We start from the raw sequence: 15,088 nt of genomic DNA on the forward strand, positions 1-15,088 counted from the left end.
ATCACCAAAGTGACTAATGCATGAAACTGTGCAGTTTTTGAATATTTTGCATACTGGGATTTATTTAGTGTACATCTTTCTTTAGCAGAACTGAAGTTAAGCTGTTCTATACATTCCATGTGTACCAGGAAACCACAGTCTAACTTAAGGATTTAAGGTATCAAGTGGAGCAACATTATTCTCCCTTCCTCCCCCTCCTCAAACAAATCCCATTATGGGACTCATTTTCAGAAGTGGAATTGCACCTGAACCATCTTCCTTAAATAGGTATTAGACATTTTTGTTGCCAGATAGAGAAGATTATAATGCATATTTATCTTTCCCTGCCATCACCCCACTCCTTTATTCCTAGAATGAGTCTGCAGTGATTTCTTTTAAGTGTTCTAGATCCGTAGTTACTCTTTGCATAGTTAATCTTTGTCAAATTGGAGTGAACTTTAACCACATTAATACTTAGGAGTTTTTTATGCTGAACAATCCCAAAGTGCTCTTTGAACTGCAGACACAGCACCAATGAAATACAGCCATAGCTGAGGTGGAGAGAAGCAACTACCACATACACAACAAGGGAGTGAAAACTTGTCCAAGGACACTGGCCCCTCCTTCTACATGGATATTAATGTTGACACTTTCCATAGGACAAACAGAACCTCTCTTTAAGGTCCCATAGAGATGAAACTGCGTGGTACTACCTTTATCTACCTCAGAGGAAAGTTGACCCTACACTGAACTTGTACAGTTTGACTATAGCTGATGTAAGGACTTCTCCAGCTGCTCCTTACATTTTATGTTGTAACTAAGCATCATTCCTCCTGCTACCACAGCCCACAAGTGTTGCACAAAGCTACCGTTCTGAACTTCTGCTCTCACTCCACGAAAGTGTTCATCTAACAGGCAGACTTCTATCACAAACGAGGATGTGCGTTCATTAGAGAGATGGTTAGTTCAGGGAACAGCTGTGCTAACAGTATGTGATCACACCCAGAAGTACTAGGTTGATAACAGTCCCGCCTTTTCTGTGTTTAGTGATGGCTACCACATTCTGACAGTAGATTTGAGACCGAAACCTATTTAACAAGGAATATCAGGCAAGGCGGGTGGTGTCTCTTCCTTCTGTAAATTACCCTGGCAACGGTTACAAGATGTAAAAAAAGAGGGGGGAGGGGAAAGACACATATAGTCCCAACTTTAAACTACCAAACAGCTGTTCAGAGGATTGTCTATAAACCCGAAACACCGTGAGCTGTTTCAGGTTTGTTTTGCCTGTCAGGCCTTGATCCTGATATCACCTTAGCCTTGTGCTGTTAGAAGCATTTTAGTTGCATGTTGTTTCTTTTAAATTAAGCTATGCTGCTACACTTGGCCTTTGAAAATACAACCCTAAATAACAAAGGCTCAGATCCTCTATGCAAGTTTGGCGCTAAAGTCCACCATTTAAACACCACTGAAATTTCCCAAATGCTGTAGGCATCTAACTGTACCAACTGGCATTTTCAAAGCCACCTAACCCCTGACATCATCCCCCAGCTAATGTGCAGCTCAGGGGGACTAACTCAAGCTGAGGCCTGAAGCAGGATTCTCAAAATTAGGCAGGGGAATGCCTGTTCTGCCAGTGTAGCCTTATCCTGTAGGCATAGTATGACCACATCTAAGACCTGTCAGTCTTTGCAGAAGGGCTGGCTGCAGGCCATAGATTTGGTGGAAGAGACATGGCGCCTGCATAAAGAGAGCCTGGGGCGCACAGGGAAATGGGGCAAGCATGTATCTAGCATGAGCAGGAGAGAGATTGTTTTGGCTATTAGTGTAATAGCTGCCTAACTGGCTGACGATTCTTCGGTGTCTAACTGCAGGAGACGGCTTGTGGCTGAGGATCCCAAGCACAGAGAGCTATCTGTCTCTGGCCCATAAGCCAAGTACATCAGGTCAGCCATTCAGATGCCTGCACCCCTCTCCCTGGCATTTCACTCCTGGCTCTACACTCGGCTTTCTGTCTTCCAAGGATCTCTTTTCTAGGCTTTGAACTCTCCCCATTGTGTGGGGAGCCTAGGTGCATAGCTCAGAGCTGAGGATTCCACTAGACAGCAAGCCAGACTGGGCGTAGGCATTGCAACACTGAGCAGAGCAATGCCTCAGTACCTTTGAGGCCTGGCCTACACTACAGGGTTAGGTTGATGTAAGGCAGCTTACAGTGACCTAACTCTGTAAGTGTCTACCCTACAACGTATCTCCCACCAATGTAAGTCGCCCACTACACCCACCTAATAACTGCACCTCCACAAGAGGCATAGGTCTTAGGTGGAAGTCATTAGGGCAATGCAGTGGACCTGTAGACACTGCATTACTTACCTTGCTTGTTGGCTATCAGCGTCCCCGCTCACAGGTGGAGCCCCTGCTGCCCCAGGGCTGACAGCCCGAGCTGTGAGCCCAGCGCCGGGGTTGCAGCTGGAAGTGACTTAGGAGCACAAGTCCCAATGAAACTCAATCATTTAGGAGCTTTTGAAAATCCCACTCTTAGTGTAGTTGATTTTCTTCTTAGGTGAATATTTTGAGCCACTGCAGCCTAGTGTAGGAGGCATTCCTGAAAGCCATGGTTATGCCAAGTCTTAATAAAAAAATAAATAAATCTAAAGCAGCATAGCCACAGGCAGATCTCTTGAAGCATAAAAGAGGGGAAGGCGCTGACTGTGGAGACCACAGCTGGAATACTGTGTTCCCTTCTGAGCACCTCATCAGTTGGATATAAATTGGAGAGTTCAGAGAAAAATCATACAAAGTGATTTAAGGGGCTAGCAGGATGAAATACACATATTTAGTTATTCCAGTAACTTGCTTGACAGTAGTTTACTTTTGTAATGTCTAATAAGAGATTTAGAAATGTCTCTTCACTCTGAAAAAAAAACAAACCTATGATTTATTCGTAAACAATTTTCTGTTTAGCTTTCTGGAAACATATTGCTTAATTGTTCCCTTAGTTTGTCCAAGGGAAATTCCAAGCAGAAACATGTGGGGCTATGTTTTCACAGAAGCATTTAATACATGGAAGGGAAATGTATGCACAGTTCTTATTTACTCCAACTAGGAATCACAGAGGATGGACTTGAACTCTATGCTTTGCAGCAATAACTCACCACTGAGAAATAGGTTATTATAAACTCAATGCCTTTGTTCTTTACAGAAGGTATTCCTTTACAGATAGATACTGTGCCTATAAAATAGTTTGCTACAGTGTTCTATGAAATGTTTCATGTGATCTTTGAGTATTTGCGAGAAGTGACTATTACTCTCACTTTACAGCTGGGAAAACAAAGAGAGAGAAGGTAAAGTGACTTGTCAAACATCAGAGTGCATCAATGTCAGAGACAATGACAGAAGCCATTCATGCACCTGAGGGGAGAATCTGGCCCATATATCCTCAAAAAAAATTAAAATTATGACAATTTCCTGTATTTATTTACTTTAGCTTTCAGTGAATAAATTCTTACCCTTCTCTGAGCAGGTAAAACAAACTGTATTAAGAAGCTTGCTCTTCTAGTCACCATACCCATGACTGAAAGATTCCAGTAATTTTTAATCTTTCTTTGGTAAGATATACAGCTGTGAAAATAGAGGTGCCACTAGATCCAATACGTTATTGCTAAGCATGAAGTTAGTATTGAAGAGGGAAAGTGACACCTAGTGACCAACTGAAATATCACTCAATATTTTGTGAGAAAGCTCTGCCTAAAAGATAAAGGCCAACAAATGGATACCTAAACTGAGGCACCTAAATAAAAGTGCCTAAAATTTCAGGGGTACCGAGGAGCTGTGGTTCCCACTGAAGTATGCCATAGAAACTGGCACTTACAGTACCTTACGGTCTTGAATCCTTGTTTGTGCCAATGAGAGTTGGTGTCTTAGTTCTACACTGGAAGGGCTGTATCTGCTGTGTGGAACTTGCCATAGTCACAGTCACAGAAAGTCACTTTTGACCAACATGGAATAAAGCTAATGGTATTATCCTTAATATGACTGCCACTCAGCTTTACTGTAGAGATTCTGCCTTGACCCTTTCCCAGCATTCCCTTCTACCTTGTTTCCTGCTTAAGTTTTAAGAAAACCATATACCTAGCCTCAGTGGTTGGCAGGTGTTGGATGTCAAGTGCCAGGGAACAAGGGTGGGGGTCATGAAGGGCGTTAGGATGCTGAGCATCATGGCGCCTGGAAAATCACAGGCACAACACTGGGATCCACACAGCCTGCGTTAGGTGCCTAGGGTCCCTGTACAATGAAGGGGGAGAAGAGCGAGGTGCCTGAGAATGTGACCCACAAAGCCAGCATGAGATGTGGCACCTTGCCTAAGTGAACCAATGGGAAATGCTGATGATAGAGTTGTATCCTGTGCCCTGGCTCTCTTGCAGACCTAGGTGACTAGGGCTACATCTACACTGCAAAAGGAAAAAAAAATACTGGTCAACTGACTTGGGATTGTGGGCTCAAACTACAAGGCTAACATATAGTAGCCCCCCTGGGTCTCAGAGCCCAGGCTCCAGCCTGGGCAGGAACCACTACCCCACCAGTTTTAGCCCCCACAGCATGTGCTTCGCAAGCCCAAGTCACTTGACCCAGGTTCTGAAACTTGCTTCTGTGGGCTTTTGTTCTTTTGCATTGTAGAGGTCCCCTTAGTCTGGGCTGCTATGAGGCACTTAGTGCTACTAGCAGGCCCTGATCTGGGAGACATCAGGTGCTCCTCCACCTAAGTCGTGTGCAGTGCCTAAAATAAAACAGTTGCAGAGAGCAGGACCACTTATAACCTTACCCGAGTAGTGGATAGGGTACATACCCAAGATGCAGGTGACCCTGTCCCAGCTCAAACTGCCCCCTCTTCCTCCTGAGCATGCCTAGAGGATCAGCTCCCCCACTGCCCTCCCAACTTAGGTGGAAGAACTATCTTCCCCAGTTTGAGAAGTGCTCTGGGGCGCTAGGTGTCTAGATGCCTAGTGTGAGGCAACAGCATGCACACCCAGAGGCAGAAACATTGGTGCTCAAGCAATTTAACTGCAAAAAAAAAAAACTTAGGCACTGGGTGAGTTTAGGCACCTATGGGGTAAGGTGACAGCCAAGCAGCAGTTTTATAGCTTACAGTGGCACCCAAAAAATGGGACTTAGTGCCAAAAGGACTTTAGTGAGTGGCACCCTAACTATATAATTAGTTCTTAATTTACCACTTAAACAAAAATATTTTTAGGAATTACAGTTTTCTGTTACTGCATGTTTCCTTTAACAGGGGTGGAGGAGAGGGGCTGTATTTGCAGCTAATTTTGCAGGATTGAGCCTGGGAATAGTTAGCCCAAAAGGCTATATTCAGGCTAAATTGAAGAAATTTAATTCCAGATTCCTTGACCTATGCCATATGCCTGTTCTACAGCCCAGCCTCTGAAAGCAAGCCAGTTAGCCTGAGAACCAATCCTGTTGTGTTTCATAGCGTGTCATTAGCCAAATTGAATTACTGAGATGTAGTGACCCCTTCTCTTTCTTTTTTCATGTTCTGGCTTAGCTACTGTCACTCATTTTGGAAGCAAAAGTCTGAGTAGTAGCCCGAACAAACATCTGATTGGTTTTATGTTGCCTGCAGAAGCGATTCTGGGGTTTCTCCTTGTGTCTAATGCATGCTAGATGGCAGTATAATTCCATAGTAGGGGAATTCTGTTCACTTCTCTTTGCCAATGGCTGAAGTGCTGTAAGAACCCCCCAAGACTCCAGCTGATGGATGTTATCCCCATTTAAGCTGATGTCACAATCAGCAGCTATTGAGTTTTATGGCTAGATAAACCTTACAAGCATTTGCCCTTGTCAGCCTTCCCACTTGCTATTTATTACAGACTTTCAAGGGGGAATGGGATAGCGTGTGCCTATGTTACTCATGGTATTCCTTTCTTGTAAAGAAGCCCACCTACCTTAGCCTTTTGGGAGGTCAGGCTTTTCTTCCTAATTCTTTGTAAGACCAAGGCCTCTTGCAGCAAGATACTGGTTTATGGTTGATGTGTTCAGGTTATCCAGAGGCACCAGGAGGTTGATGTGACTTCTTCCTCACATCAGTTGCCTGTGGAAGATTTTTTGTTTTTAATTCCTCAGGATCATTTCTCTAGATTTTGAAATCCCCTGCAGATCTATAGTCAATACTATGTGACCGTAGTAGCAGAAAGCACCCAAAATATGTGGCAAACTTCTCCTTAAATTATGCATAAATGTTATTTATTCTTGGATGCCTGCTTTTTTTATCCCCCCAGCATCCTAGCTGGCCTTTGTTTACAGTCTTAACCTGATTCCACCCCACAGCCAAGCCCATATGAATAGAATTTTATTTGAATTTCTAAGGGAGCCGGGAAAGAGAGAGGAAGACCTTACTCAACTCTTAGCCTAGCTAGTGGTTAGAATACTCCCTGGAATGTGGGCGAGCCCTGGTTCAATTCCCCCACCACACCCACCTATTTCTTCCCAAGGGGGAGAAAGGCTTTGAAGAGGGGTCTCAGGTGAGTGGCCTAGCTGCTGTGCTATAGGATATTTCTGATGTGACATTCCCTAAATCTCTCTTGTTGAAGTTGTTCTACTGTGGTAAATAATTAAGTCACTGTGTCATAGTATACTTTCCTCAATCTGAACCTTAAAGTCCAAAAATGAGGTACTAGCATGAAGTCCTCTAAGCTTAATTACCAGCTTAGATCTGATACGCTGCCACCAATCAGGATTCTGAGTACCTGATAAACTCTGGTCTCCCAAAACCTTCGCTGGGGACCCCAGATCCAGACCCCCTGGAATCCTAACACAAAGGAAAGTAAACCTTTCCCTCACCAGTGCCTCTCCTAGGCTTTCCTCCCTGGTTACCCATGGAAGATAACTGTGACCTAAACTCCTTAAATCTTAAAACAGAGGCTTCCACCTCTACCCCTCCCTCTCTCCCATCACCCAGAAGGCAATACAGATTCAAGCTCCGTGAATCTAAAACAAAGAGGACATTTATCTTTCCTTCTCCCACCATTCCCTGGTGAGTCAGACTCAATTCCTTAGCCTCACTAGGGAACAAAAATCGAAACAGGTCTTAAAAAGCAAAAACTTTATACATAACAAAAAAGAAGAAAATAAGTACATGATAAATAATTACAGGGTCTGTTCAGCTATAGACATTGAGAGAAAAAGCTTCTCCAGCAGAAATACAATTTAAAATACTTTCAGGCCAAATATACATTAAACTCGTACCGCCAGAACACAGTTGCAATGACAGTAACAATCAATAAAAGACTAGTAACTGGCTTTTTTACTCAGAGTACTCTATCTCATTCTCTGGAATAGTATCAAGAGACTAGGCAGGGAGATAGCCATAAACACTGGATTGCACCTCTATCCTCTCAGGACTCAGAGAAGAAAAGCAAAACCACAAGCAAAGGCTCCCTCCCATCGGAGATTTGAAAAGTATCTTGTTTCCTGATTGGTCCTCCTGGTCAGGTGTTGCAGGGTCACTGTTGTGTTAACACCTTTACATGGTGAAGAGACATTAACCCTTAGCTGATGCTTATATAAACGACTGAAGTAGGGAATCCTCGCGTTCTCCTACCTCCAAGTAATTGCGCCAACCCCCAGGCCTACATCTCAATTCTCAATGTTGTGGCTGTTTTCTTCTCTCTGGCCCAAATGAATTTTTCATTGTTTAGCCACAGTTGGAATAGCTGCAACAAGATGAGAATGAAGGGGTCTCTCCCCTCCCCCCAGGCCAGAATACCCATTGTTCATGTTAGAACGAGCCGACCAAGCTAGCGGAGGTCAGACGAATCCTATTCAAATCCCTTCTCCCCCCTAAGTGAGGCTGAAACCGCGAGGTTCCTGCATAGACGCAGGTTGATCTAGAAGAAGTTAGTGGTCTCCCCCCCCCACCTTTGGTCCCCCAACTCTGATCGTTCTTACTAAAAAACAGAAACGGGGCCTCGAAACACAGAAGGATCTCAGCTGAAATAGCCTAACAGAGGGAGGCATCCCTCAGCTCAGACAGAGTCTAGTCCTACACACAGACATGTTCGGTAGATTCACTACATCACCAGGTGTAGAACAATCACCCCCCCCCCCCCCAGTGACGTTGTTGTACTGACCCTCCCATGTAGACAGCACTATGTCACCAGGAAAGGTTCTTCCACTGACATGGCTACCACCTCTCAGGGAGATGGATTAACTATGCCGATGGGAGAGCTCTATCCCATCGGTTTACAATAGGGGTGGGCAAACTATGGCCCACGGGACTGTCCTGCCTGGCCCCTGAGCTCCCAGCCAGGGAGGCTCGCACCCGGCCCCTCCACTGCTGTCTCTCCTCCCCGTAGCTCACTCGCTCTGCCGCCAGTGCAGTGCTCTGGGCAGTGGGGCAGCGAACTCCTGGGGCAGCGCAGCTGTAGACCCCGGCTCTGTGCTGCATGGTGGCGGCGGCAGTGTGGCCTCGCTGTAGCTCCACCAGCCACCGGAGCTCCAGGCAGCACAGTAAGGGAGCGGGGGGTTAGATAGAGGGCCGAGGAGTTCAGGGTGGTGGTCAGGGGCAGGGCTGTGGATGGGGGGGGGTCGGTGGAGGGACTAGGGGGGTTGAATGGGGGCAGGGGTTCTGAGGGGGCAGTCAGGAAGGAGAGGGATTGGATGAGGTGGTGGGTGGGGCAGGGGTCCCAGGGGCAGTCAGCGAACAGGGAGAATTGGATGGGGCAGGAGTCCCGGAGGAGCCATCAGGAATGAGGGGTTGCATGGGGTGGGCAGTGGGGTCCAGGAGCAGTCAGGGGACAGGAAGCTGGGGGGTGCGTGGAAGGGGCAGGCATCCCGGGGGGTGGGGGGAGGCTGTCAGGGAACGGGGTGGGTTAGGTGGTGCAGGAGTCCTGGGAAGGGAGGCAGATAGGAGGTGGGGACCAGGCCACGACCCCCACCCCAACCGGCCCTCCATACAATTTCTGAAACCCGATGCGGCCCTCAGGCCAAGTTTGCCCACCCCTGCTTTACAGCATCTTCATTGAAGTGCTACAGTGGTGCAGCTGCACCATGCAATGTTTTAAGTGTTGGCCTGCCCTTTGGCACCAAACTCGGAGGGGGTGGGACTTAGAACAAATCTATCGCTTTGGCATCTCCCACTAGCTAACTTAGGCAAGGAACTGCCTAGTGTGCTACCTTTTGTGAATCCCATTCTGAAGCACCTGTCTCCCACCAAACTCAGGCTTTGTGAATCCCAGTGATTTTTCAAGATGTCTTAATAGCCCAGTGATTTGAGCATTGGCCTGCTAAACCCCCAGGGTTGTGAGTTCAGCCCTTGAGGGGGCCATTTAGGGATTTAGTTGGGGATTGGCCCTGCTTTGAGCAGGGCGTTAGACTAGATGAGGTCCCTTCCAACCCTAGTAATCTATGATTATATGAAAGTGAGGCACAGTGATGCTCAGCATCACCACACCTAAGTTCCTTTGTGAATCCAGCCCTTATGCATCTAAAACTCATTGACAGTCAATGAGACTTAGGTGCCCAAATCAGTTAGGCACTTTTACATCGTACACTGCACTGTATTGATATACACTACACTAGACTGCACTGTATTGATGACAATAAAAATCAGCATTGTAGCTTGCCCTAGGTGTGTGTGTAAAATCTATAGCAAGAGTTACTTATTGATCAGCCCTTGTCAGAACATTTCCCCCCTTCTGAACAGTGGTACTACAGTTGCTTCCTCTCAATCTTTTGCTTCTTCCATGACTGTCTAAGTCAGGGGTCAACAACCTTTCAGAAGTGGTGTGCCGAGTCTTCATTTATTCACTCTAATTTAAGGTTTCGCGTGCCACTAATGCATTTTAATGTTTTTTAGAAGGTGTCTTTCTCTCTATAAGTCTATATATCTTATATAACTAAACTAGTGTTTAAGAAGCTTCATTTAAAATGGAATTAAAATGTTGATCTTATGCTGCCGTCCCGCTCAGCCTGCTGCTGGTCTGGGGTTCTGTTCACCTAGGCCGGCAGCAGGCTGAGCAAGGCCTGCGGCCGGGACCCCAGCTGGCAAGGGTCCGTCAGCCAGAACCCTAGACCAGCAGCGGGCTGTGCGGGGCCGGCAGACGGGACCCCAGACTGGGAGTGGATTGAGCGGTTCAGCCCACTGCTGCTCAGGGGTTCCATCCGCCGGCTCCTGCCACCTGGGATCCTGACTGCCGGATCTGCTCAGCCCGCTGCCAGTCTGGGGTCCCAGCCCTGCCCACATACAGTGGGTACCTACCTTCTCCCTGGTTCTGGCCCATTCTTTTCCTCTATCTGCACTGAGCTGAGGGTGGGAGTGCGCTGAACACAGGGCTGAGGGTGAAGGGTTGGGCCAGGAGCTAGAATGAGGGAGGGGGCTCAGGGTTGGGGCAGGAGGTTTGAGTGTGGGGCAGTTACCTGGGCAGCTCCCATTTGGTGTGAGGGGTGCAGGTGGGAATGTGGAGGAGGGGGTGCAGGAGCTCCCCTTTGGTGCTCAGGGTGGGGGTAGGGATGTGGTGGGTGCATGGAGTGTGGGGGGACTGGGGATGTGGGGGGGGTGCAAGAGTCAGGGCAGAGGGCTGAGGCTCGAGGGCTGGAGTCAGGGCTGGGTATGTGGGGAGTGCAGGTGTCAGGGCAAAGGGGCGGGCTGGGTATGTCTGGGGGTACCAGAGTCAGGGCTAGGGTTGTATGTGTGTGGGGTGGGGGGGATGGAGTCAAGCAGAGGGCTGGGTGTGTATGAGGGAGGTACAGGGCTCAGGGCTGAGGCCTTGGGGGTGTGTGCGGGGCTCAGGGCAGAGGGGGTACGGGGGGGAGGTCAGGGCTCAGGGGAGAGGGCTGGGTGACTGTCCCCCTAAGAACTCGCAACCCTCCTGCTTCTTGTTCCCTGACTTTCCCCTCCTGGGACCCCTTCCCCCAACTGCCCCCCAGGACCCCACCCCCTATTTAAGCCTCCTTGTTCCTTGTCCTCTGACTGCCCCGACCCTTATTCACAACCCCACCCCCAGACAGACCCCCGGGACTCCCATGCATATCCAACCACTCCCCGCCCCCTGACAGGACTTCCACAACTCTCGACTCAACCAACCCCCTCTGCTCCCTGCCTAACCCAACCCCTCTCCACACCCCTGCCTCCTGACAGGCCTTCCCCCTGCAACTCCCGACTCATACACCTCCTCCCCAGGTCCTTGTCCCCTGACCACCCCCTCCAGAGACCCCCCACCCTAACTGCCCCTCCCAGACCTCCTTGCTCCCAGTTCCCTGAGCCCTTCCACCCCCCACGCGCTTACAGACCCTGGGACTCCCATGCCCCATCCAACCTCCCCTGCTCCCTGTCCTCTGACTGCCCCCACCCCTTATCCAACCCCCACCGCCCTGGGCCCCTTACCATAAGGCTCCACACAGCGCTAGATACGCTGCTCCGCGGAAGCACACAGCCCTGCCCCTCCGGTTGAGCGGGGAGCGTGTCTGCCTCCCCGCGGAGCTAAATGCTGCCCCACGGGAGCGCGCAGCCCCGACCCCCAGAGCACTGCGCGTGGTGCCAGGGCCCCAGGGGAGGGGAGAAGGTGAGGGAGGGGTTGGTAGCTTGCTGCGCTCGGCCCCGGAGCGCGCACCCCGCGGCTTGCCGTGCCAGGAGAGTGGGGCCATTTGCCCACCCCGTGTGCATGGCTATGCTTCTGCTCCCTGCCCCCGCGGGGGAAGTGGAGGCAGAGGAGAGCGCGCCAGGCTGGGCAGGATTTTTAATGGCATGCTGGAGTCCTGGCAGGCCTCAGCGTGCCATTAAAAATTGGCTTGCGTGCTGTCTTTGGCACACGTGCCATAGGTTGCCAACCCCTGGTCTAAAGTAATTGCTCATAGAAGATAGCGTCCCCAATGCCACATATTTAAACATAAAAGATATCTGACAATCATAATTTGATATTCAATTTATTAAAAGACATTTTGTGATTGCAAAGCTCAGTTACACACAACTTCACAAACTGTTCTGTTTGATGCAGCCCTACATACTTAGCTGTATATGTAGACTTATCTGAGGTCTCACTACAGTTGCCCAGGTCAAATCAAAGTCCAGAAACACAAAAGTAAAAAGCCTGGAATAGCAGTATTAACTGGCTATATTGCTCAATCGGTTTGATTATGGCATAAGCTTACATTACAACATATTACATTACACATTTAACAACAGACAAATAGAAATATACACCATGTGAAATGTGGCGGAGTTAACATTTCTTTTGGAACTTTAATGATGAGCAACACAGGAGAAAATGTAAATTTGTCTCTCCCCACCCCACCTTTCTTATGTGTAAAGGGGACCTGAAAGATATGTCAGATGTTTCTCCAGCTTTGTTTTTTGCATTATAAATGAAGGTCTTGTGTATCATGGCTGATTCTGTGGCAACTAAAGGTCTAGTGACATTCATTAATTACTAGAGACAAAAGCTGAGTAATAGAACTGATTTTTATACTCTTATCAAATAGGTGTCTAAAAATACTAAACTCCAAAGCCTAGTGAACATTTGGGAGAAATTAGTGTTTCAGAATCAACCTCCACCTCTTCACCCTTCAGCTGAGGTGCCAAAGCGCTCAATACACATCTTGGAATGCCTCCAACAGGTCCTCCACCACCATGGATAACTAGATTCTGTATTTTTGATTTTTTTTTAAAAAAAAGTTGAAAACATTCTTTGATTGTATAAGGGCTTGAGTCATTTACTGCATTTTCATTTCCTAGTCTTACATACACCCTTCTTCCTCAGTGGGAGCTTGTCAATTCCCAGCAGCTCATGTGAGCATCTCCAGCCTGCAGTTTGTCTAACTCCCATGCCCAGGATGTGGTTACAGCTTGGCTAAATTCAAAACCAGTTCCCCCTCGCACCCCAAGCCTAGCAAAATGCAATAGTCTTTAAACATGCCACATTATAAACTTCAGTAGTTCTTGCTGTAGCAGTTTTCCCCTCCCACCAGCCAAGGGAGTTTGCTCACTCTTGCCAAAATGAGTCACCTTTGAACAGAGGCATTTCAGCCCAAAAGGTGAGCTCTTAGAAAGTTAGTAGGGGATGATGGAAATGTGATCTTCATTACCAAAAAACCCCTTGAATGAGAGCTCAACAGACTGCAGATGTTATTAAAACATGCTTGGTCACTATTAGGAAAGTTACCCATTATTGACATGGCGTAATGCTAAACATGATTTATATGAAAATGTAGACCAGAACAATCTGGTAAGACCCGAACCACTTCAGAAACAATAGTTAGAACACTGTTACGACTATGCTTGGCTCATCATTGTCAGCAGTGGGTAATTTTCCTAGCATACAACTGGCCATAGAAAATGAAGATTACATAGTTAATGAGGAACTAACAAGTTCTTGTCACGTGAGCACGTTCTACTGCACCAGAGTGATGAAGAACACCTTTAAAGATGTTCACTCTACACAAGTCATGTGATGTCCCTGGCACAACGAAAATTACTGTCCATCCTGCATGACAGAAAAACATCAAAGCACTCCAAGACATTACTTCTGTCCTACAGCATTTGCTGGACAACTATCCACATGTGGAAAACGTAATACACTAAAGGCAAGGTTTCAAGCGAATCTCAGCCAAGCCTTTAAATTTATGCATGTAATCATTAGCAACTGAAACAACAAATTCTGGGACATGCCTTTTCCCAGACAGTCAATTGTTATGGTCTACCTCCAGCTTTCCTACCTACAGATCCAAGTTGCACAGCAAATCTGCTATACAGTTGGAAACAGAACCATGGCTGACAGTATTCTGCTCTGACCATTAGGTTAACATTGCTTGTGCACCAGGAGGAACTCTTCCTTTTGAGACCTTATTCATTACACCAAATTAAAAGAACAGACTTTTTCTTTGTCTAGTTACTGATTTTAATCTAAAATATTGACATCGACATACAGTACTCCAAGAACACCACCCTGTCAAATCCACAGTGAACTAATTCACAGGTTCCTTGGAAATGATAGGGTAGGCAAGGGAAAGAGCCACCTCAGTAAAGGCATCAGAGTTGAATGACTCATCATTCAGAGCACGACAAAATCTAAAAGCCGTAAGCATACAATCAAGTTGTCAACTATATTAAACTAGAGTAGACAATTTTTCTCTCAGTTGAACGTATTTCTCAAGAGAAATCCTGTCTAGTTAGTATTTCCAAAGTTTATTGTTGCTGCACAAAGAAGAATCATAAAATTCCACTCCCACATCCCCAATTCTGACCCCTCCTGTGTGGGGCTACCCTAAGGTTTACATATTATGAACAAGTTAAAGTTAACAGTTTGATGAAAAAGAGTAATCGCCTAGTGTGCAGGATGTTCCCTTTGCCAACCTCCTTCAAGGAGCAAATTCTTTGGATGTAGCAGTTGGAAAGGTGCTCTATTAAAAATGAGAGATGAGTATTAGACAATCTAATCCAGGATAAGAAACCCTTAAAAACATGTAAAAATCTGAATGCTGCAGTGAGAAATACAAACTGCTCTCTCCCTTATTTAAGATACAAAACATTTTTTTTCTTCACTATAGTCTATTATATACTCTGGATAAATCTGATGCTTCTCAAAGATGACAAAAATGGAGGGAACCAGCACATTGTCCACACAGCTGTCGTAAAAGGTGAGCATATCAGTAGCTCTTTGTGGGGGACGAACGTAGGTTGCGTCTCCTCTAATGAAGTCTCCAACTAGAACTCGAGCCACAAACATTGTGTTGCCTTTTGCAGCAGATTGACTATAACTGTGGGCATACTTAGCATCTCTGGCGAAGTAACTTCCTAGGAATGACAAAAAAAGGGCACAGTAAGGATACTGGATGTGTATGCTGTACTTTATACGTCAGGCACAAAAGAGTTAGCACAGCACAATAATTAGGATGTATTTGACTCAAATTTCAATAAGCGAACTTTATGTTTATTGGCATCCCAGTATGTTTAGTGGAGATTTCACACCAGACAGCTAAAGGATTTTGCTGTACAACTCCCATTACTTTCAAGAGGAAGGAAAGAGCAGGCTGGGTTATGAAGGAGTGAGATAGAAAGGGAGAGTAAAGAAAAACAGCCTAGGAAGAGTAAGACATTAGATCAATA

At 46.7% G+C, this 15,088-nt stretch overlaps 1 protein-coding gene across 2 annotated transcripts in view; it reads right to left on the minus strand.

Annotated features, from left to right (window-relative positions):
* Window positions 1–11,891: 11,891 nt before the first annotated feature.
* Window positions 11,892–15,088, minus strand: part of LOC116823195 (protein mono-ADP-ribosyltransferase PARP12-like) — a 52,517-nt gene continuing 49,320 nt past the window's right edge. For both annotated transcript variants that reach the window (XM_032777607.2, XM_032777598.2), the window contains one exon: window positions 11,892–14,776. In XM_032777607.2, the coding sequence (XP_032633498.1) occupies window positions 14,496–14,776 (281 nt within the window). In that variant the 3' untranslated portion in view covers window positions 11,892–14,495. The remainder of the gene's footprint in view (window positions 14,777–15,088) is intronic.

The sequence above is a fragment of the Chelonoidis abingdonii genome, chromosome 1 (assembly GCF_003597395.2).
Source record: "Chelonoidis abingdonii isolate Lonesome George chromosome 1, CheloAbing_2.0, whole genome shotgun sequence".
Lineage (NCBI taxonomy): Eukaryota > Metazoa > Chordata > Testudines > Testudinidae > Chelonoidis > Chelonoidis abingdonii.